The sequence below is a fragment of the Balaenoptera ricei genome, chromosome 3 (assembly GCF_028023285.1).
Source record: "Balaenoptera ricei isolate mBalRic1 chromosome 3, mBalRic1.hap2, whole genome shotgun sequence".
NCBI lineage: Eukaryota > Metazoa > Chordata > Mammalia > Artiodactyla > Balaenopteridae > Balaenoptera > Balaenoptera ricei.
In genome coordinates this window covers 91,864,455-91,887,697 of record NC_082641.1, presented here as the reverse complement: position 1 = coordinate 91,887,697, position 23,243 = coordinate 91,864,455, and the positions used below count along the sequence as shown (strand labels likewise).

The window sequence follows — 23,243 nt, the reverse complement described above, 5'->3', positions numbered from 1 at the left end:
TTTGTAGTTGGCCAGGAAGAGGTACAGGTAGCCTGGGGATCCCCTTTGTGGGTGATGTCTGAAGTTGAGGCAGGGTTGTGGGATTGATGCCTTAACTTGTGGGGTCTGTGCTAACTCCAGGTAGCATCAGAGTTGAATTGAATTGTAGGACACCTGGTTGGGTCAGAGAATCAGAGACTTGGTATTGGAGTGATCTATTTGGTGTCAGGAAAAAAACCCACACCCTATTTTTTAACTTAAAGACAATTTTGTTTCCTATTATTATAGTTACTCCAGATTTCTTTTGTTGAGGAAGGCTTAACATACATTTTGCCATTGTTTTTCTTTCAAGCTTTTCATTGGTTTTTTAAAAAAATATTTATTTATTTACTTATTTATTTATTTAGGCTGTGCCAGGTCTTAGCTGCGGCACGTGGGATCTTCATTGCAGCATATGGTATCTTTAGCTGTGGCATGTGGACTTCTTAGTTGCGGCATGCACATGGGATCTAGTTCCCCGACCAGGGATCGAACCCCGGCCCCCTACATCGGGAGCGTGGAATCTTACCCACTGGACCACCAGGGAAGTCCCGCATTGGTTTTTGATTTATCCCTTATAAACAGCCCATAAGCAGATTTTTACAATCCATTCTTACCACTTATGTCTTTAACTACAGAATTTAATCTATTTACATTTAATTGAAATACTAATACAAGGATTAATCTCTTTTCATCTTATTTTGTTATTCTTATGTGTCTACTTGTTCTAAATTTCTTTCTCTTTTCTTGCCTTTTGAAACATTTTCTCATTCTATATTTTACATCTATAGGTTTGAGAGTTAAATGCTTTCTATTTTACTGATTATGATGGACATTACAACATACATCCTTAATTTATCAAAATCTAAAGTTTATCTATATCTTTACCTAGCTCTGGACAATATAAGAACCTTAGAAAACTTAAAATCTATTCATCCCACTCTCAACCTATATGCTTCTATTGTTGAATATTTATTTTCTCTTAAAACTCCAAGAAAAGTATTATTGTTTTTTACTGTTTATTTAAGTTTATTCACATATTTACAACTTTCTTTATTCTTCTTTCTCCCTTCCAACTCAGAACTTCTATCTGGAACCACTCTCATTTTGTTTTAAATATATCCTTCAGAATTTCTCTTAATGAAGGTCTTTTCTAGGTTCATGTTTGTCTTTAAATGTCTTTATCTCACCCTGATTCTTGAAAGATACTTTTGCTGGGTATGGTGTGTTAGCTTGTCAATTACCTTTCTCAATACATAGAGGACAGAGGAATACCATTGTCTTCCATTATTCTTGAGAGTCTGCTCTCAGCCTAACTGTTGCTCCTTTGAAAGTAATCTGCCTCTTAAAAAAATACTTTCCTAGATTTTTTCTTTATCTTTCCTGTTCTACAGGCTCACAGTAATGTGTCTAATTATCTAATTATGTTACTTGATATGTATATTTCTTGTAATTTTTCCTGCTCAGGACTCATTGGGATTTTGGAATCTACTGGTTAGTATCTAGTTTTCAAAAATTCTAAGCCATTACTTCAAATGCTTATTCTGCTTCATTCTTTCTTTCCTCTTCTTCTGAGAATCCAATTTTATGTTATGTCTCTCTTTCATATTTTACCTTTTACATGTGTTTCTTCCTCTGTGCTTTATAATGTCATCTAACCTTTTTTCTATTTCACTAATTCTCTCTATCTCTAACTAATTTGTTGTTAATTTTAATTGTTTTATTTCAACTATAACATTTCTCATTCCTAGATGTCCATTTGGTTCTTTTTCAAATCTGCTTGGTTTTTTGGTTTTCTTTTTCTACCTTAGATTTTCTTTCTGAACATAGTAAACATAATTACTTTATATTCTGAGTCTGATAATTCCAATAAATGAAATCTTAGTGGCTTTGTTTTTTATGTTAATTCCTGCTCGTGGTATGTAGTCTCCTGATATACTTAGTAATTTTAGATACTGAGTTGCCCATATTCCTTGGAAAATTATTTATGGAGATACTTTTAGAACTGCTTTACTCATCTCCAAAGCAACTTCTTTTAGAATACTCTGAGGGTGATGGACTTCTGGTTCAACTTTACACAGAGGGTAGAGCCCTCTAATATTCTAGCACTTGAAATAAGGGTATATTTTATAAAATTCCCTACCTGAGCAGTCCTTGGAATTTGTCTTCTGTTCCCAGAACCTACAGGGTCATGTAATCCAAAATTCAATTTTACCAGGTTCAGACAATAATCTCAAGGTAAAAGTGGCTTGATGCTCCAAGCTTCCTCATTGACAAATTTTAGATTCACAAATTTTACTACTGCACTAGATATTCAGTGTGTTAAAGGAGGGCTTTAAAACTAGTCATTTCAGCTTTACAACCTGTTTCAGCTGGAAGATACATCCTGATATCTAATCATGTTACTTGCTATGGGAATCCATATTTGTTCTTTAAAATATGACTTGTGTGAATTATGATGATGTAAACTACATACTCACAAATGGGCCATGCCTACTTTTCTTTTCTTGAATAATCTTGTTTTCCCTAAAATTAATACTTTGTATCTTTGTTTAGTTTTCTACATACCATGAATTCAGCCTCAGTTTCTTAGCTAATTATCTAAATCTCCTCTTAATAATTTAAGATGCAGAGATATTCCATCAAATTTAGTCAGAAAAACTTCTCCTGGAGCTTTTTGACCTGCTGTAGTCCAGACTGGTTCCAAAGACCATTATGCTTCACTTCTAACTTGTTTTCACTCTTTGTTTCATGGTTCCATGTATTTTTCTTCCTAGGTTAACTCCTTTTTTTTGGAGGTCTAATAGATTTCTAAGAAATTAGGCACGGGAAATAAATTTTCTGAGACTTTGCATGCATGAAAACATTTATATTTTATCCTTATACTTCATTAATAGTTGGTAAAGAATTCTAAGTTGGAAACAATTCTTCTTCAGGCTTTTGAAGACAATGCTAATTTAACGTCTGTCATTGTTTTTGAGAAGTCAGAAGCCATTCTGATTCCAAATCTTTTATATTTGTGCTCTTTTGTTTTTCCTCTGAAAGTTTGAAGAATCTTTTTTTTTTTTTTTTTTTTGTCCCTAGTGTGATGAAATTTCACAATGATGTGTGTCTTAAAATTCTGTGGTAGGTGATGCTTGGTCAGCCCCTTCTATCAGGAAACACATTCTTCAGTTTGGAGGACAATTTCATGGACCATTTTGTTGACGATTTCTCCCCTTGTGTTTTCTTTGCTCTTTTGAGAATGCCTATTATTTGGGTGGTAGACATCCTGCGCCAGCCCTCTAATTTTTCTTATCTTTTCTTTCCTATCTTAAATTTCTTTGTTTCTCTGCTTCTCTTTCTAGAAGATATTCTTATCTTTATCCCTCTTTCTTTTTGTTGAGCTTATAATTTATGCTATGTTTTTTCCAGAGCAGGTTTTTTAATGTTTCTCTTTAACCTTTTTTTTTTTTTATGGATACAATATTTTTTCCTGTATTTCACAGTATATTAAAGAGGGACTATTTTGAGTATTCTCCTTGCAGAGTCTCTGTTCCTTTTAAGTTTTTCTACTTGTTTTGGTCTCTATCTTTCATTTTAGAGGAATTCCTCAGATGTCTTGGTGCTCCTTGGTTGATTGCTCCTTTGGGCCATATGACCTGTTCCAGCTCTAAGATCTCAGTTCCCCATTCCCCAAATTATGGAAGCCTATCAGGCTTAGCTTAGGAAACACTGATCTGTGCCATACTGGATGAATTGGGACTTCATCAGACCAGGTATACACAGAAGTGAAAAAGACAAAATGTTTTCCCCCAGCCTTACCTCTTTCTTCCTTCCTCAGGTTTCTTCCACAACACTAATTCTCCCCCTTCCCACCTGTTCTTCAGAATCTCTCCCTTGGATTCCCCTCATTAGAGAGCCAGCTCAAGTAAAAAAATCTGATCATTTTACTAATACACAGTATGAATGACTGATAAGGCTAAATATATTCTCTGGTATTTGCCTTTTAAAAAATGAGGACAAAAGCATTCCTTGGGATAAACCAAAGGAATAGACTCTAAGAGTACAGCTTAGTCAACAACAAAGCAAATCAGCAGAAATGTATAAGAAGACAGACAACTCGCTTAATAAAAACAAACCTGGCAATGGAGGGAAAATCTCCACAACAGATGATGTAACAGAAACTCATAATCTCAACTGTTATCATCCATAATTCACCTTCCCCTTCAGGATTTCCCTCTAATTATCCCTGCAACCATTCCCAGGCCATGAAGAGGCAGAGTTGTTTCCCCTCCGACACTGTGGCCCAAGAATGGACAATTGTTCTTCCTTAGTACCACAAACAAAGCAAAGTGGCAGCATTCATAAAAGATTTTATAAACATCAAAAGAGAACATAGAAATGGCATGAAACTCGATAATCAGGCATATCAGTGGAGATTTACTTTTTGTGGGTACTATCCCTATCCCATCCTAATTCCCAGTCCAGCCTATGTTATGACATTATCCCAATTCCCAGCATTTAAGAGCATAAAACTAGATAGTCAAATTCCTCTTATTCCAAAAGCAAGGGGCGAAGGCTCAAAAAGAAGTCACCTCCTACTTTGTTGACTTAAGACTTTCTTCTGACAGAAGCTGCAGACTGGTGGGTATGAACTATATCTGGTCCACAGTTATATTTTGTTGATTCTACTCAAAAATCATTTTTTAAAAATTTAGTCATCAGTATTAAAACTTTGGAGAGATCATATTTTTAAAAAGTAAAAATATTTTCTGGTATTGAACACACACACATATATACACACACACAAACACACACACATACAATGTCTGGAAACATTTGGCTCCCATTCCCACATTTGGCTGTAGTTGAGCATTGGCTGCCTCTTTGCAAATGGGCACGTGTCCTCCAGTTTGCTGGAACCTGCATCTGGTCAACTTCACTCATTTATGTTGTCTACCTGCCCTCAGTAAGCATTTGCAACTCTTCCTTTTGAGCTACAGTTCTATATCTGAGGACCTACTCTTTCCCAGGTGACAGACTGGGAGGAACAATCAGAAATCACCTTCCTGTTCAGGGGAGATCCCACCCATCCCAGGGCTGTGGCCTTGTAGACCTAAGTATATATCATAAACTACAGTCTCAATTTCATACACGAGGTGGACACTAACAATGGGGTCCTTTTTTATCAGGGTTTTTGCCCAAGAACCAGTACCATCTAGCGGCAAGTTTGGAGACAGATGACATTTAAGTACTATGTTGACATACAAAGGGCAAGGTGAAAAGGTTGATGTTTACATCCATAGATTCTAGACCTAGTTACTGTTATCCAAATGAGATTAAGTGAAAAATCCCTTGAAGAATAGTATAACCTAAGTTAAAAAAAAAAAAGGGCAAAGTGTAAAGTGTTAGAAAAACATAAGCATTTTGAGTGTCTTGGTTGTGGCATTAAAGCAACTGAAATAGGTGAGATTGGTAACTAAATTTACTCTTTAGGAGTTCAGGGAGTTCAGAGTTCTAAATCTCTACCTAGAAATTCATAATAGAAAAACAAACAATCCTAGAGGTTGGAATTCTAAGTTTTTGTTAATACAGCAAGAGAAAAAGAGGAAAGAACACAGCAGTGTGAATTAGCAGAAAAACAAACCAGGAGCCAGGAAAGCTCCAGTCTAGTCCCAGCCATGCCACCAACTAACTCTGTGACCTAACAGTTATTATTTAATCCTCCAGTTCTCCATTTCCTCATCTATACTAAACAGATGGTGAAACTAGATGGTATTTAACAGATTCTCTGGGCTGTAATCTTATAATTCAAGGGCAAAAACTTATCAAGTACTCTAAATCTTAAATCAGATAAATCAAAGAAAACATTATAAATACCAAGAGAGAAATCTGACATGGTAATTTTTTGCCTTAAAATTTATCTAGAACTGACTGATATGTATTCATAAATGAGAGCTAAATAAATACACAAGGTATCGGATTAAATTCTCCTTCACCTAGATCTTCTTGTGGATAGCAAACTTAAATGGATCAACTGGAAACCATACAAAATTCTTCCAAAACAACCATAAAGATTTAACTGATTTAAACAGTCATTTATTAATGCTCTTTCATTTATGTTCTCCAACGAACTTGCAGTAGTCTTACAAGAGATAAAACAGGAAGCAAAATAAGCCTTCCTGTGCTTTTTGTGCTTATAATGTTGAGTGAGAGTTTCTCTAGAACGAACAATGGACAATGAAAATAGTCTGGCCAAACTAAACACTTTCTGCGAGCAGACTGAGCCTTTATCTCAGCCAAGTAATCATTTTTATTCCATGAAAAGTATCTAAAATCATGCCAAGTTGTATCACTGCCACTGAAATTGGAATGGTTTCAACATCCATAAAAACAGTGACACTTAACGAATTGGTGCAGTTAAATCATGCTGGAGAGAAAAAAGATGAACAATTTTGTTGGGTTCTATGTGGTTCAAAAGATACAATCAACACAGGTAATCACTGGCACCCTTCATGCCAGGATTACCACCTGAGATAAACACACCTGGATTTCCATGAACTCTTTGTCTTTTGCTGACTAAAATGAAGTGATTAATGCCACTGGGAATGAGGCTAAAATAATATATTCAAAAAGAGCAGCATCAAATAGCTTGAAATGCTGATAAAAGACAAAATCAGGAAGTAAGACAGAACCAGTTTGCACTACTTGAGACATCACTTTACAAGAATTTAGACGACCACAGAACAGTGTATTTTATTACGTGAGGTACTAATCTACAAAAGAAATCTAAATTATTTAATATCTCAAGAAATACCTGAGAATCCACTGATCTTACACATGCTTGCTTAGAAGTTTAAAAACAAAATACATCATATTTTGTTTCTTTGTTCTGTCTGCAGTGACTTCAGAATGGAGAGATGAAAGCCAGTGTACCATAAATAAAATTTGACATCTTAAGTGCAGAATATTTAAAGTTTACATGCACACACACACATACAGAATTGAAGTTCAAATATACCCAATACAGAAACATTTCCATTCTGATACATAAGTAACATACAAATGACTCTTGATCATTCTCACTGTCTCAGATGATGTCAAAAACACTTGTTGTCTTTGGTCTTGTTGGCTGTTTTATACTTACATTTTAATATGTGTGTTCAATCTTCTGAGAACACACAACACCTTAAACAACCAATGAGGACATAACTTGGTGATGCTGGGGATGGGGGAGAAATGATTTACAATATCCTATCCCACTGCCTTGTTCAGAAGGTCTCTTAGTCTGTTCATGGCAAATGACATGACTTCTCAGACTAAACCCAAACAGATTTTCTCTCTATTTTAGTGTTTCACACTTTCCCTGGGTTAGGGAAAAGGAAAATGTTTGGTTTTAATGGATGCTGCTGATCTTCAGGTTACTAAATCTGTGAGATATATTAAGGACATTATTATGTTACATCCTTAATTACACTCATAATTTGAAAGCAAGATTTGCCATATATAAGCTGCTGCTGGGTAATCAAGATTTTCCTGCAGGATTGCTTCCCTGTATATACTGAGTTGAAACCTCTATTCCTTTTTTTTTTGTTAAAACTATCAAAGCCATTGCAATAGCCACTCCAGAAAGTGCCTTTGCTGGTGACCGTAACAGTGTTTGGGCAGCCTTAGATACTCTTTATTCCTTGACCCGATGGACTCTGTAGGTTATTATCTGGTACCAGAGTGACTGTCAGCTCAAATGTCAAAAGCCTTAAACAGCCCAAGAAAACAAACTGGAAGAGAAAGAAGCTCCAAGGTTCATACACTTTTAAAGAGATCCTTTAACACAGTGTTTCTCAGTTTTTTCCACCAAAGTACTCCAAGGCAGATGAGAGAGAGTGTGTGTGTGTTTGTGTGTATACACACACACATATATATATCGTCTGATTGCTGTGGCTAGGACTTCTAATACTAAGTTAAATAGAAGTATTGATAGTGGGCATCCTTCTCTTGTTCCTGAATTTACCGGGAAGGCTTTCAGCTTTTCACCACTGAGTATTAGTTGGCTGTAGGTTTGTTATAAATGCCCCCTATTATGTTGAGGTATGTTCCCTCTATATCCACTTTGATGAGAGTTATCATGAAGGGATGCTGAATTTTGTCAAATGCTTTTTCTGCGTCTTTTAAGATGATCATGTGGTTTTTGTCTTCCCTTTTGTTAATGTGGTGTATCACATTGATTCATTTGCCTATGTTAAACCATCCTTGCAACCCGGGAATAAACCCAATTTGACCAAGGTTTATGATCATTCATTGTATTGCTGGATTCAGTTTGTTAATATTTTGTTGAGGATTTCTGCATCAATATTCATCAAAGTTATTGGCCTGTAATTTTCTTTTTTTGTAGTGTCTTTGTCTGTTTTCGTATCAGGATAATGGTAGTCTTGTAGAATAAATTAGGGAGTGTTATCTCCTCTTCAATTTTTTGGAATAGTTTGAGAAGGATTGAGAAGGATAGGTTTAAGTTCTTTATGTGTTTGGCAGTCTTCCGCAGTAAAGCCATCCAGTCCTGGACTTTTATTTGCAGGGACCTTTCTTTTTTTTTAAATTACAGATTTTACCTCACTTCTAATGATCTGTTCAAATTCTTTGCTTCTTCTTAACTCAGTCTTGGCAGGCTGTATGTTTCTAGATATTTGTCCATTTCTTCTAGGTTGTCCAATTTGTTGGTCTAAAACTGTTCATAGCATTCTCTTACGATTTTTTTGTATCTCTGTGGTATTTGTTATTTCTCCTCTTTCATTTCTTTTTTGTTTATTTGGGTCCTCTGTCTTTCTTCTTGGTGAGCCTGGTTAAAGGTTTATCAATTTTGTTTATCTTTTCAAAAAACCAGCTCTTGGTTTCACTGATATTTCCTTTTGTTTTTTTTTTTATTTGTTTTATTTATTTCTTCTCTGATCTTTATTATAGCCTTCCTTCTGCTGACTGTGGACTTTGTTTGTTCTTCTTTTTCTAATTCTTTTAGGTGGTAGGTTAGGTTGTTTATTTGAGATTTTTTTCTTGCTTTTTGAGGAAGGCCTGTATCTCTAATTTCATTTAGCATAATACCCTCAAGGTCCCTCCATGTTGTTGCAAATGGCAGGATTTTCTTCTTTCTCATGATTGAATACTATTCCATTGTACATATATACCACATCTTCTTTATCATTCATTTATCAGTGGACACTTTGGTTGTTTCCCTATCTTGGCGGTTGTGAATAACGCTGCAATGAACATGGGAGTGCAGATATCTTTCTGAATTAGTGTTTTCATTTTCTTCAGATATATATCCAGAAGTGGGATTTCTGAATCATATGTTAATTCTATTTTTAATTTTTCGAGGAAACTTCATAGTATTTTTGACAGTGGCTGTACTAATTACATTCCCACCAACGGTGCACAAGGTTCCCTCTTCCCCACACCCTCACCAACAACCTTTCTATTGTCTTTGATGATAGTCATTCTAACAGGTGTAAAGTGATATCTCATTGTGGCTTCAATTTGCATATTTCTGATGATGAGTGATGTTGAACATTTTTTCATGTGTCTATTGGTCATCTGCATGTCTTCTTTGGAAAAATATCTGTTCAAGTCCTCTATTTTTAATCAGATAGTTTGTTCTTTTTTTGCTATAGAGTTGTATGAGTTACTTACATATTTTGGATATTAACTGCTTGTCAGATAGATGGTTTGCAAATATATTCTTCCATTCTGTAGGGTGCCTTTTCATTTTGCTGATTGTTTCTTTGCTGTACAGAAACTTTTAAGTTTGATGCAGTCCCACTTGTTTATTTTTTGCTTTTGTTGCGTGTGCTCTTAGTTGTCATATTAAAAAAAATCATGGCCAAGACAGTATCAAGGAAATTTTATGTTTTCTTCTAGTAGTTTTACAGTTTCAAATCTTACATTTAAGTTTTTAACCCATTTCAAGTTAATTTTATGAGTGGTATAAGATAGGGCTCCAATTTCATTTTTTTGCATGTGAATATCCAGTTTTCCCAACACCATTTATCAATGAGACTATCATTTCCTCATTGAGTATTCTTGGCTCTCTTGTCAAGTATTAGTTAACTGTATATGCGTGGGTTTATTTCTCAGCTCTTGATTCTGTTCCATTAGTCTATGTGTCTGTTTTTAATACCACTACCATACTGTTTAGATTACTATGCCTTTATAATATAGCTTAAAATCAGAAAGTACAATGCCTCCAGCTTTGTACTTTTCTCTCAGGATTGCTTTGGCTGTTTGGGGTCTTTTGTGGTTCCATACGAATTTTAGCCTCGTTTTTTTTTATTTCTGTGCAAAATGCCATTGGGATTTTGATAGGGGTTGCAATTAATTTATAGATGGCTTGGGGTCTTTTGTCTTTCCTCATATTCATAATACTTTCACAAACTTCTTAAGGGTAATTCCCTATATATATATCACTTATCTACTGCTATGTAACAAGCCATCACAAAACTTAGTAGCTTGAAACAGCTGCAACTTACTGTTTCTTGTGATTCTGGGGTCAACAATTTGGGCTGGGCTCACCTGGGCAGTTCTCCATCTTATCTCACCTAGGATCATTAACGTGACTTGCAGTCATCTGGTAGCTCAGCTGGGGCTGGAGAAACTATGATGTGCACATTCATGTGTCTGGGGCCTCAATGCTGGTTACTGGCAGGGCCTCGATGCTGGATATTGGCTGGGCCTCTCTGTGCGGTCTCTCACCATTTGTTAGTCTAGCCTGGACTTCCCTTCATGGTTGCAGGAATGTTCCAAGAGGTGAAGCAGGAAGCTGCAAGGCATTTTGAAGCCTAGGCTCCAGAACTCGCACAATTTCACTCTTGCCACATTCTGTTGGTCAAAATAAACCACAAAGCCACCCTAGGTTCAAGGGGCGTGGGAAAAGAGCTGCAAAATATTGTGGCCATATTTTTCAATCAAGGACAGCAAACCTTCTCCTTCTTTTGTCACTTTAGCAGCAAGTGTCACAGTGAAGGCACCTACTAGATACTAGCTGAAATGAACTCAATGTTCTGGTACTTTTATTATATCCAGCTTGAGACTATAACCTCGAGATAAGAATAGATTTAAAGGAAAAAATTAGTCTTGAAAAGATTGATTTGTAACTCATTACTTGGACTAACTTCCTTTTAAAAAAATGCCTAGGTCCAAACACACGTCTTATTTGAAAGGAATAGTTTTACCTCAAAGAAAGAGGCCCATGCTTTGAAGACTGACAATAAATCAGCAAATAGTTACTAAACCTAAGACTAGGTACTATGAGTACCAAACAGTTTTGCTCATTGATATGTTAATTTATTGATCAAACGTTCATCCAGTGTTTGGCATGTGTGAGGCTCTCTGCTATTCACCCAGGATACATAATCTAGTTGAGAAGAAAGAAATATAAATGTACAATTATAACACAGGATGGTTCATAATTACAATGACGGATAGGCATAGGATATAATAGAAGCACATTTAAAAAACAGAATGCATTAAAATTTTTACAATTTGGTTTTATGACAAGACACACGTGAATCTCCTAGTTGCAAAATATATGTGCACATGTCAGTTTAATGTAGCATTATTAAAGCCTTTTGAGGATTGCAAGAGTATATATTGAATGAAAAGATAGGAGGCAAGATTTATACATAGGGCCATGTGGTGGCCATCTGCTCTTTTTACCTGCCCTGCATCCATTTACTCTTCTTGTGGTGACAGCACCTTGATTCCCTCCCTCCTTTCCTCAACTCTCAGTCCATATGATGTGGAGAGAAACAACTCCACTCCAATCTTATAGGTCGAGTGTGTGGTCCAGGCCTGGCCAATCAGACCACTGCATTCTTCTGGCCACAGAGACTTGTTCAAGGATAGGTATATAACCCAAGAAGACCTAATGAGACCAATTTCCAGGATTTCTGTGGAGCTGCTGTGAAGAGAAAAATCACTCTTTTCTCTTGTAGTTACTCAACAGAACGGGAGTAATCCTGGGGCTGCTGTAGGCCACAACAAGGAGCCTGAGAATAAAGCTATTTCTGAGGGAAAGGGCTGAAACAGGGAGAGAAGAAGACTGATGGCATTTGAATCTCTGGAGCTATTCATGCTAGATCTAACTGCCTAGATCCTCCAATATATTCACATTTTCTCTCTCTCTCTCTCCTTCCTCCCTTCTCCCTCTCCCCTCCCTCCCTCTCCTTCTCCCCTTCCCCTTTTCCTTCAAAATATTAGTGTTGAGGGTTTGCAGCTTGTCACCAAAAAGCTCTAACTAATATAGTACAGAAGGAACAAAACTCAATACGTAGGCTCGAGGAGAATGTATCAATTAGAAGGCCAGCATTATTGAAGCTAAGCGCCCATGTGAAGAAATAATGGGGAACAAGATGGAGTAAGGTAGGATGAGCCCACTGGATGGTAAGGAGTCTTGACATCCAAAAGAGTTCAGAGAGCCTCTTAAGTAGACAAGAGAGAATCAGTGCATTTTTACCATAAGTACGTATTTAAAATATTTGGAAGTCATAGCAGCATCAACTGGAATTAGACAAAAAGAACTGTTAGAAGGAAACTGCAGTAATTCAGAGGATGAGGAGGAAGACCCAGATCTGGACCATGGCACGTCTAATCTGAGAAGTACGAACAGGTGAATCAGTGGGTGTTAGGAACTGCTCAAGGCCAGGAAGGACAATGATTAATAAAAAGGGATACAAGTGGACTAAGTTAATCAAGAACTAAATCTACCCAAATTAACTCTAAAAACAGTCAATCTACGGACAGTTGTTGACAGTGTTCTCAGTATGCAACAGAAGAACGTTAACATGATACCTATTATTTAAAGAATTTAGAAGCCTCTAGGGGTAGGATAAATTAAATAAACATATTGTTAACCCTATGACATAAGGCTTAGAGTACGTAAAAAACTACCAGTACCACCAGCAAAAAAACAAACTTCTTGAAAACTTCAACTGGGCTAAAAACTGCTGTGACTTTAGTTTGGTTTTATGCTCACTGGGCAGTATTTTTAACAATGAATCACTCTCAATGAGTGATTTTATTTAAAAGACTCTGTGTTAATTATTAATTTCTCATCCAGAGTCCATAGAGGGCTTAAACCACATTTGATTCTCTAAATTTACCAGCCATAACTCTACATACTAGTGTCAATGCAGCTGAATTGGAAAATGCCCTCTGTCTCACTTAATTTAACCTGTTTTAAGAGTTTAGAAAAATATTTATACACATAGACAAAACCCCAACAATATTTAAGAGTACCATTTACTCTGAAAAAATTGGGATGTTTCAGGACTAGACAGGTTTTGCATATATTAACTAATTTTAGTTTTAATTTTTTAAAAGCAAGATACTAAACCAAAATTCAGGGGGTTGCTTGTCTCTTTAAATGTGCCAAGGAATCAGGATATCTCCTTACATTTCCTTCCTCAGACTTGTGGGGTTTGGAGTCCTTCCTGTCTAACTATGTATTCTTTGATCTAACTTTTTACTTTGAGTTCCATTAAGGAAAATTCTTCCTATTAGTTTCTCCAAGAAACTTCAGTACTTTATATGCTCCTTTTGGACCACAGGGGCACTATCAGAGCAGTAATTAATGAAGCTGACACATCAGGTGGGAATATATATCAAGGAAAGGCCAATAAAGCATCTTTGAAGATACAGGTTATTGGAAACTGTGCCCAGAGTTCTAATCTTAGCATAAATTAAATTTAGTTGCATTAATTAGCAGATTTTAATGTCTGCTGTCTTAAGCAATATTTTAAAACCATGGGGATTTGATTCAAATAAGTTCTTGGGCTCTCTGAGACCTGACCAAAGGAAGAAAAACAAGTGCTCCCAAAGATATGAAAAGCACAGACCTCATTAGGCAAGCTTGCAGGCTCATATCAGCTCTCCGCAGACAATTCAGCTGTTTTTTTTTTAGTGGTCATCACCCTGAAGCAGTACCTCTTTCACATAAATCACACATTTGACAGGAATATGTAGAAATCATGTCTAAAGTTCACAGCTTAGTTGAAATAAAAAACTGTTTATTTAAAAGGGCACATTTGAATAAAGGCTCTGTTGGAATTGCTAACATACATAAATACCTAATGCTAGGAAATTTTTAAATTTCCAGAGTCTTCCCCCATCACAAAGAAAATTGAAAAAAAAATTTAAATCACAATTTTTTATATGTGATTTAAATTTTAAAAATTTTTAAATGAAAAAAAATTTTTTTAATTTTTATTGGAGTATAGTTGATTGTGTTAGTTTCAGGTGTACAGCAAAGTGCATCAGTTATACATATACATATATCCACTCTTTTTTTAGATTCTTTTCCCATATAGGCCATTACAGAGTTTTGAGTAGCATTCCCTGTGCTATACAGTAGGCCCTTATTAGTTATCTATTTTATTATTTTTTTTCCCTTTAAATCATATTTTATTGCATTTTCCTTCACCTAGTCATATTATGGGAAGAAAGAGCCCGTTCTTGTTGTAGTTATCTATTTTATATATAGTAGTGTGTATATGTCAATCCCAATCTCCCAATTTATCCTTCCCCCCCCCCAAAATGAAAAGCTTTTAATCACAAAATTTTAAAATGAAAATTACAAATAATTATAACGAATCTAGATTTATTTTCCAATGGGAAATTAGGTAGCATACACACAACCTTGTAACTATTTTGGCATAATGCAGGCTGTCACTTTGCTGCCAAAGAGATGGGCTTCTCTAACAGGCCTTGTCCTCAGATCCCTCCTGAAGACCCTGGGCACCACATGTCTGCAATTGCTGGAAGTGGTCTCTGGATGGCAGTGTTCTTTTTAGTTTGCATCTTGGTCATGAAGATGAAGTTTCTAAGCAAAAGTTGCAGGGGACTCCAAGAATTCTCTCTTTCAATAAGTGGTGTCTTAGTGTTCTCAACTCCTTAGTAGCTCTGTGGCTTAGCGCAAATCACTGAACTTCTCTGAGCCTCAATGTCCTCTACATAAGGAGGGTTCTATTCTAAACCTGGAATGTAGTGGCAACGATTAGAGATGATAATGATAATTAAAGTAATGTTATTGTTTATTGAAAACCTAATGTGAACAGGCACTGTGTAAGAACTTTACAAGTGATATCCCACTAAGTCCTTCCACATACCCTACAATGCAGGTATTACTACTCTACTTTTAGAGATAAGAGAAGTGAAGCTCAGAGTAATCAGGAATGTAGCCTAAGTCCCACAGCAACTCAGTGGTGAACCTGGGGATTTATCATGTTAGCATATAATACAAGTTCCTAGAAAATTGCCTTGTGCATAGTAAATATTGGTAATTTTTAACCTTTTTAATTATTGCTATAACTATTAAATTTTATATAGCTGGTGCCTGAAAGACAAAAAATTTTGAATATTATTTCTAAAATGACATAAAATGATACAAAAATCTATTATGATTTAGTTGATCAGATATCTTAATATTTCCCCAAAGTATATTTGAGAAAGGTCAAAGAGAAGATTTGTAAATAAAAGTTTAAGGTCAATTAAATGTGGGGAATTCTATGTATTTTATTCTTCTGGAGATTCACAGGAAACATTAGCACATTAAAGACTCCGAGATGTCTGGAAGTAAACTCTTCATCTAATTTAACCCAAAGTTTTCAAATGTTATTTGTCGAAGAAATTCTTTCTTCCCATAATATTTATGAGCATCTCTTGAAATCAGTGTTCTGAGGAAAACATTTGGGAAAAATGAATCTATCGAAACTCCTCTTCCAAGTAGAGCCTGTAATGTTTTGACAGGTCTTTTTCTGTCAACTCGACTCCCTGCTGTGATGTGCTGTGAAATGTTAGGGCTGGCAGTAAAGTCTTTCTGACACTTAACTGTTAAACCTAAGTTTTTCTCAGGCTTTTCTCACACAGCACAACATTCTTTCTGCTTCTCTTCACAATGCAGTCACAGGTGAAATCTCAACCCTTTCCTGAAACTCCTGCTCACGGTATTTCTTAGATCTCCTTATGGACCTTATTTTCTGCACCATTCAATGGCCTCTCAAGTTTCACTGACTCTAATTTAAACCTTACTGCTACCTAATTTGTCATGTGCTTATGACTCCACAATTAAACTGTAAGTCACTTAGTGTCTGGAACTATGCATTGCACTTCTGTGAAGCCCTAAAAGAGCATGAACACAGTGCATTGCTCATTCATTCATTCAACAAATATGCACTGAGCATGTCTCATGGGCCAGGCACTGTTCTAAGTGCTGGGGTACAGCAGGACCCCAAGCAAGGCCATCAGTATTCTAGCGGAACTTTTATTGCACTGCGGGAGATGGATAAATAAGTGTTCAAGTAAGCATATAATATAATGTCAGATAAGAATTAGTGGTCTGAAGCATAAGGGCATGTGAAAGAGTAAATGAGAAGAGGTTACATTAGCTTGGAAAGGCCTCTCCAAAGAGGGAATATTTAAGCTGAAATCTGAATAACAGGAAAGAGTCAGCCATGCAAAGAGAACGTCAGAAAGAGAAGGTCAGAAAGAAGAGTGTTTTAGACGAGAGGAAAAAGCCAGGGCAAAGGTTGGCGGCCAGCTAAATTTGCTAAGTTAGCGGAACAGCAGGAAGGTCAGTGTGGCTGGAGCCTGCAAAAGAAGTCAGGGGAATTGCTATGAGATCAACTTAGAGTGGTGGGAACAGGGTCGACTGCGGTAAGGAATTTGGACTTTATTTGAGTTCATATGGAAGCCATGGAGCGCTGTAGGCACAGGAATGACCTAAGCATGTTTTCATAATGTTAAAAGACCACTCTGACTGCAGGATAAAGAATGAAATGTAAGGAGTCAAGGGAGGAATCAGGGAGGCCAGTTACAGGCTCTTTCAGTAGCCAAGGCAAGACATGACGGTGTTAGAAAAAGGTGGTGGCAGGAGAGCCAAAGAAGTGGACAGATTCTGGAAGTACTCTGGCGAAAGAGGCAATGGGACTTGCTGGCTTGAGCAAACTAGTGGATGGTGATATTTCCTAGGTGGGGATATCTGGGACAGAAACGACCCTGGGAGGAAGGGTAGGGAAGGGAATCAAAAATACTTTTTGACCATGTTAAGGTTGAGTCGTCTATAAGATATGCAGGAATATGTGTCAATTTTACCTGATTCTGAAGCTCAAGGGAAAGGGCAGGGCTAGATACATACATTTGGGAGTCACTGGCACAAAAACAGTATTTAAAATCATGAGACCACATGAGATCATCTAGGGAGAAAATGTAACTCCAAAGCACCTCAAAATTTGGAAGTGGTCCAGGAGAAGAGGAGTAAAAAAAAAGAAGGAGAGGGAGAGAGAGACAGAGAGAGAGGGAAGCCAAAACAGTATGCAGAAACCCAGGAGAACATCGTGTTGAGAAGTCCAGGAAAATAAACTGCAGCTGAATGAAGGAGTAGTCAGCTGAGCCAATGCCAAAGATCTAGATGAGGACAGAAGAGGAACCACTGGGTCGGACAATGCGAAAGCAATAAGAGCAGGGTCAGTGGAGTGCTGATGACTGGAGCTGGGAAGGGTGGGCTGAAGGAAGAATGAGACGTAAGGACAGATAAGCATTCAGTGTAGACAGACTCTTCCAAAAGTTTAACTGTTAAGAGGAGCACAGAAGTGGGGCAGTAGTTAGAAGGCACATGCAGTCAAGAAAAGGCTTCTCCTGACCTCAAGATGGGAGATACTAGAGTTTATCTATATAGAATCAGAAGGAAAGATTGATGATGTAGAAAAGAGAGGGACTGATTGAACACATAAAGCTTTGTTTAATTATAATAGGTTTTTAAATGTATTTGATTCACATTAGACTGAATAGGAAGTAGTTTTCCAACATGAGTGTAACTGTGACAATCTCCAGGAAATAAAACTGAGTGGCAATAATAATAACAATATTAACTTAACTTGTATCTAGGGCTTATAGCTTATCTTGCTATGCCAGGCATCGTTTCATGTGCTTTCCATATATCTTAGCTTCATTTTTAAAATTTTTTTAAAATTTTTATTTTATTTCTTTATTCTTGGCTGTGTTGGGTCTTTGTTGCTGTGTGCAGGCTTTCTCTAGTTGCGGTGAGCAGGGGCTACTCTTTATTGCGGCACGTGGGCTTCTCATTGCGGTGGCTTCTCTTGTTGTGGAGCACGGGCTCCAGGCGTGCAGGCTTCAGTAGTTGTGGCACTCGGGCTCAGTGGTTGTGGCTCGTGGGCTCTAGAGCGCTCAGTAGTTGTGGCGTACGGGCTTAGTTGCTCTGCGGCATGTGGGATCTTCCCAGACCAGGGCTCGAACCCATGTTCCCGGCATTGGCAGGCAGATTCTTAACCACTGCGCCACCAGAGAAGCCCTATATTAGCTTCTTTATTCCTCCAAATAACAATAATTGTTCTCATGTTATACTTAATAAGGAAACTGAGATACAGAGAGATTAAGTAACTTCTCTAGTGCTGTGTAGGCAGTAAGTGACAGAACCAGGATTCCCACTCACATAAGCTGCCTCTGAAGCTGTAACTACCAGGATAAATTGGTAAATGGTCTTATGTGTGCTGGCATTTCCCAGTTCATGATACGTTTTATGATTCACCTCCTCTCACTTACCTCTTCTTTCTCTAAGGGTATGTGGTTATAGAAAAGGATAAAAAGGAATTGTTTTTCAACTCTTTCTTTAGTTGGGGCAATCTTATGAGACGGTCAAACCAATTAGATGTGGGCAGCAATTCCATCAAAACCGTTCCTTTCAAGATATTTTATAAACACCACACATTAAAATACAATTTTCAACAGTTAGTATAATTTTTTTTCATACAAGTATTCCTTCTGTAAACACATTTGATACACATTTATGTATTACTTTAATGGCTATATGGTATTCAATTGTTGAGACATACCACAGTTTACTTAACCCTTCAAATATATATATGTGTGTGTGCTTATGTACTTATAGAAGAAGTCCAAGCTCTTGGCAGAAAAATTAGAAAATACAGCTTAGCAAAAAGAATTCTACTCATCCTTTCATTTAATAAACCAATTCTTAGTGTTCATTTTACATGATGCAACCATTACAAATCATGCTTTCTAATGCTATTTAAAAGCATGAGGAAAATGCAGAGGAAAAACTGCAGGATACAAAATTATATGGAAAGTATGTGAAAAAATATGTAAGAAACAATTAAATCACACATACACACACCATATGGGAAAGAGAGGGAGAAATGTAAAGAGTAGTTGTTATTTCTGGGTGGTAAGATATTAAGGATGATTTTTATTTTCTTCTGCTTGCCTTATTTTCCTTATTTTTTTATAATGAACATACACTAATACTCAGAAAAATGTTAGTTCAAAAATTAAATATTTCTACATATTGCACTAAGAGCATATGAATTACCAGATATCTAATTTGCAGCTAAAATGGAATCCATTAAGATAGCAAGGCATAGGGGATAGGAGGCATTTTTATTATTTCAATTACTCAGTAATAATGCTCCCAATTATTCCACTGCCCAGAACACCATTCAGGGTGTGCATGTCTCTGTGTGTGTGTGTGTGTGTGTGTGTGTGTGTGTGTGTGTGTTAGTACAGAATCATCCAAGCTAATTAGTATGTATTTAACAAATGATGGACAATTAACATGGAGCTTCGCTTCTTGCCACTAGATCTACAGAGCGGAGAAAGAAACAGAGAGGGAGATCCAGGAGACATTTCCAAGGAAAAAAAGTTCCCTAAAGTATAGGCAGAAAATTCAGATACTTCCTGTATCCCTTGGTTCAGGCTATCCCTTTAAGATGCATCTTTTCTTTTAAACTTTTTATTCTGAAAATTTGCAAACATACTAAAAATATGTATATTTGAGTTCTCAAAAATATGTACAATAAACCCCATGTTCCCATCACTCAGCTTCAGTAATTATCAACATTTTTCAGATTTTTCTTTTTAGTTGCTTATCTTGCATTAGTAGGAAACAATAATACTTAGGAACAGGAAAACAGTTTGTAGAAACATTTTTACACATCAAATAAAAAAGAAATGGTTAAAAACCTCACTGTGCAGATCTGAACCAAGCTTTGAAGAAGTCCCTAAAGAGTTTCTGAGGCCTGCTGATGCAATTACCACCTTTCCCGTCCAGTTTGCCCTTCCTCCCCAATAGCTATTTGAGTGCATTATTACACTTGGGAAATGGAAGAACTAAAATAAAGAAACCAGTAAACCAGGAACTGGGAAGCCACAGGACAGAACTGGGGGATTAGCAAGCGCTCACCCAGGGCAAGTGTGGTCCAGAGGACAGCCTGGGGACAAGTAGGCAGCAGGCTGGGCAGGCCAGTCTCACGAAGGTCACGAAGTGGGGATAAGGGTGCATTATCAACTGTCACGGGGTTGTACCTACCCAAACTGTTGTCACTGCTCGTGGGCCAGGAAGCAATTCTGTCCCTCAGCTTCTTCTTTTTACAGGAATTGTCTGACTTCTCAGAAAGGCCTACTTCCTCCTTCCTAATTTCTCTGACGAGCTGCATGCGGCACCTTGTAAAATCCTGAAAGGAAATCTTCCCATTTTCATCAGCGCCCAGTTGGTTCATGATCTCAGCCACAGACTCTTCCATATTCAATTGGCGACAGACCATCAACAAGTCATTTCTACAGAAGGGATTGAACAGAAAAACGGCTTGTTAGGAGAGACATTTAAGCTAGAGAAAATAGTTAATGAAAAAAAAAGAGTAATTCCTGAATACATCCATACGTAGGAAACCTGTTTTCACATTTCTCATTGTTTCTGGAAAACTGCTAAGTGTGTGAAAAGATCTGTTCTACCTGGGTTATTCTAGACAAGAACTCTATTATTATTTGGAACAGTGAGGCAACTTTAAATCCTTTGTTCTCTTTTTCTTTCCCTGTCCATGCCCTTTCCTCCTTTTCTTTCTTTTGAAATTGACAAAGCACCTGTAGAGGGTAGCATTGTTACCTAACTGTAAGATAAAGTTTCAGAACATAGAAAAGATATTGTTTCCACTCTTGGCAGAGTTGAAAATCTAGTCAAATTGTAAAAGAACAACAAAGATTTTAACAAGCTTGACTTTCAGCTTTCTGGACCAATCAGCTAATTTTAGTACTTCTTTAAAATGTTATTTAATCTCAACTTTCATGACTCAATGCTTGCCTACCTCTAGTTTTTCCTGATTTTCTTTGAGTATTTTCCACCTTCTCACCAGCAATTAGTAAACCCTAAGCCTTAGAGCAGGGATCAAAATCCCAAATGTCTTCCAGGTCTAGGACTTAATGTAAACGTGTGAAGTGGGTGGATTTAAGACAAGAGGGGTTGCTGGAGTCTGTGGCTGGACTAGAGAAGTATATTCAGCCTACAGGTTCTCAAGTTAAAGAAAGGGAAAGAAAAAGAATAAAAAAGGAACAAGAACAACAACACTATGCTGGCCAAGAACATTTATCTGGAGGACATCATCTGACCCTGGACATATAAATCTTATTCTTTTCTCTCTTTCTAAACTCTTTGGGAAAATACTTTGTTCAGATTGCTCCAACTCTAAGTCTCAATAAAGGTAAAAGGATTATGAATTTAAGAGCTGGAAGAGATATTAGGAACTGGGCCATGGTCACAAGAACAGCTAATTAGTGCTCCTGTCTCAACACACCACCAAACCCAATCATCTGGAGACCATGACCAATTTGATGTTTGTTGATACCTGAAACCTAACCATGAAAAGACCAACCCTTCTCCAGTCACTCTTCACAATTCCTTCTGCTCAATGCTAGTATGATTCCCCAAGTTCCCTAGGCTCACAGAATTGTAGATATTTTTAATATCTTCTCATTCACTCCATTTTAACCCTAATTCCCCCCATCCTGGCCCCTAGTATCCAATCTCTCATCAAATTTCTGTTGTTCCTGTCCCTGAAATGCTTCTATATTTACTCTTTATTATGTTTTTCAATACACATAACACTCTCCAAAACCTTCTCAGTTTATACCAGGTCTATTACATTAGCTTCTTTAGTTGATCACCTTGTTTCCATATGCCATCTCATTTTCGTGTTTCATAAAGAATTTTGACACACAGCTGCAAGTTTTAGCTTATCTTGTTTGTATGTCTGTGTACATATGTATAGTATATAATGCTTATGTGTATATATTTATGCTTTTATTTGTAAGCTAGATGGACGGGTAGATAAATAAATATACACATATGGAAGGAAGCATGGTAGATTAAATTAGTCCTAATTTTTCATTTCCCTGTAGAACTGTTATACGTCTATACCCTTGCCTTGGCCGTTGGGCCAGGGACACTCATGGTAGGTATGCTCTTCCCCATCCTTTTAACTTCAGGCTTGACATCTAACTTAGCCTCTGGGATGTATGTGTTTATCTAGTTAATCCCCTACTGGGCTTGTCCCCTTTTGCTTCTGCCATTATTATGAGAAGAACAAACCATGGTAGCTATTAACCCTCTAGCCTGGGCCCCCAAATGAGCCACTTCAGCTGATCTTCAGACCTGTAGCATAAGAATCACTGCAGCTGACCCAAAGGTATGTAATCAAGAATAAATTCTTATTGTTTATTCCAATGAGATTTTGTGATTGTTCCCCAGCAATAGCTAACTGATACATTGGAATAATTTTTTGATCTATTCATATGTTTATTTTTTTGCCCTTTGCTGAATACAACCTGTCTGATATTCAGCTGGATTCATCCAAGACAGGAATGATTATGATTCATAAAACAGGAATGCAAATAAAAAGAAAGGGCCAATATTCAGGTTCTACATCTAAAAAAAGAATTTCTTTATCATGTTTTTAGACAATAATCTTAAAAATTAGGCTTGGTGGGAGATAAAGAAGTTCTCTAAATTTCAGAAGTTCATATAATAAGATGTGAACACTAATATTTTCTGAATAGTAGGAATATGGTGTTTTTATTTTTGCCTATCTGTATTTGTAACTTTCTAGAATGTACTATACTACTTTCATAAATTGCTATGTCATTTTATAGGTTTTAAAAATGAGGATAATAATAGCACCTATCTCTTAGGATTGTTTTGAGGATAAATGAGATGATGCATGTAAAGCACATAACACAGTTCCTGGCACATATTAAGTACTCAATAAATAGTAGCCATTATTATGATTATTTTATAATTATTGATCATAAATCTTTAACAATGCCCCAGGTTCACAATTAAGTCTTTAGTAATTAAGCACAAACTGCTCAGGGGAAAATAATGCTTATTGAACTGAACT

At 36.8% G+C, this 23,243-nt stretch overlaps 1 protein-coding gene across 2 annotated transcripts in view; it reads right to left on the bottom strand.

The window, feature by feature from the left end:
* MCC (MCC regulator of WNT signaling pathway) overlaps positions 1–23,243 on the bottom strand; it is a 428,184-nt gene that overhangs the window by 339,181 nt on the left and 65,760 nt on the right. For both annotated transcript variants that reach the window (XM_059916875.1, XM_059916876.1), the window contains exon 2: positions 20,384–20,631. In XM_059916875.1, the coding sequence (XP_059772858.1) occupies positions 20,384–20,631 (248 nt within the window). The remainder of the gene's footprint in view (positions 1–20,383; positions 20,632–23,243) is intronic.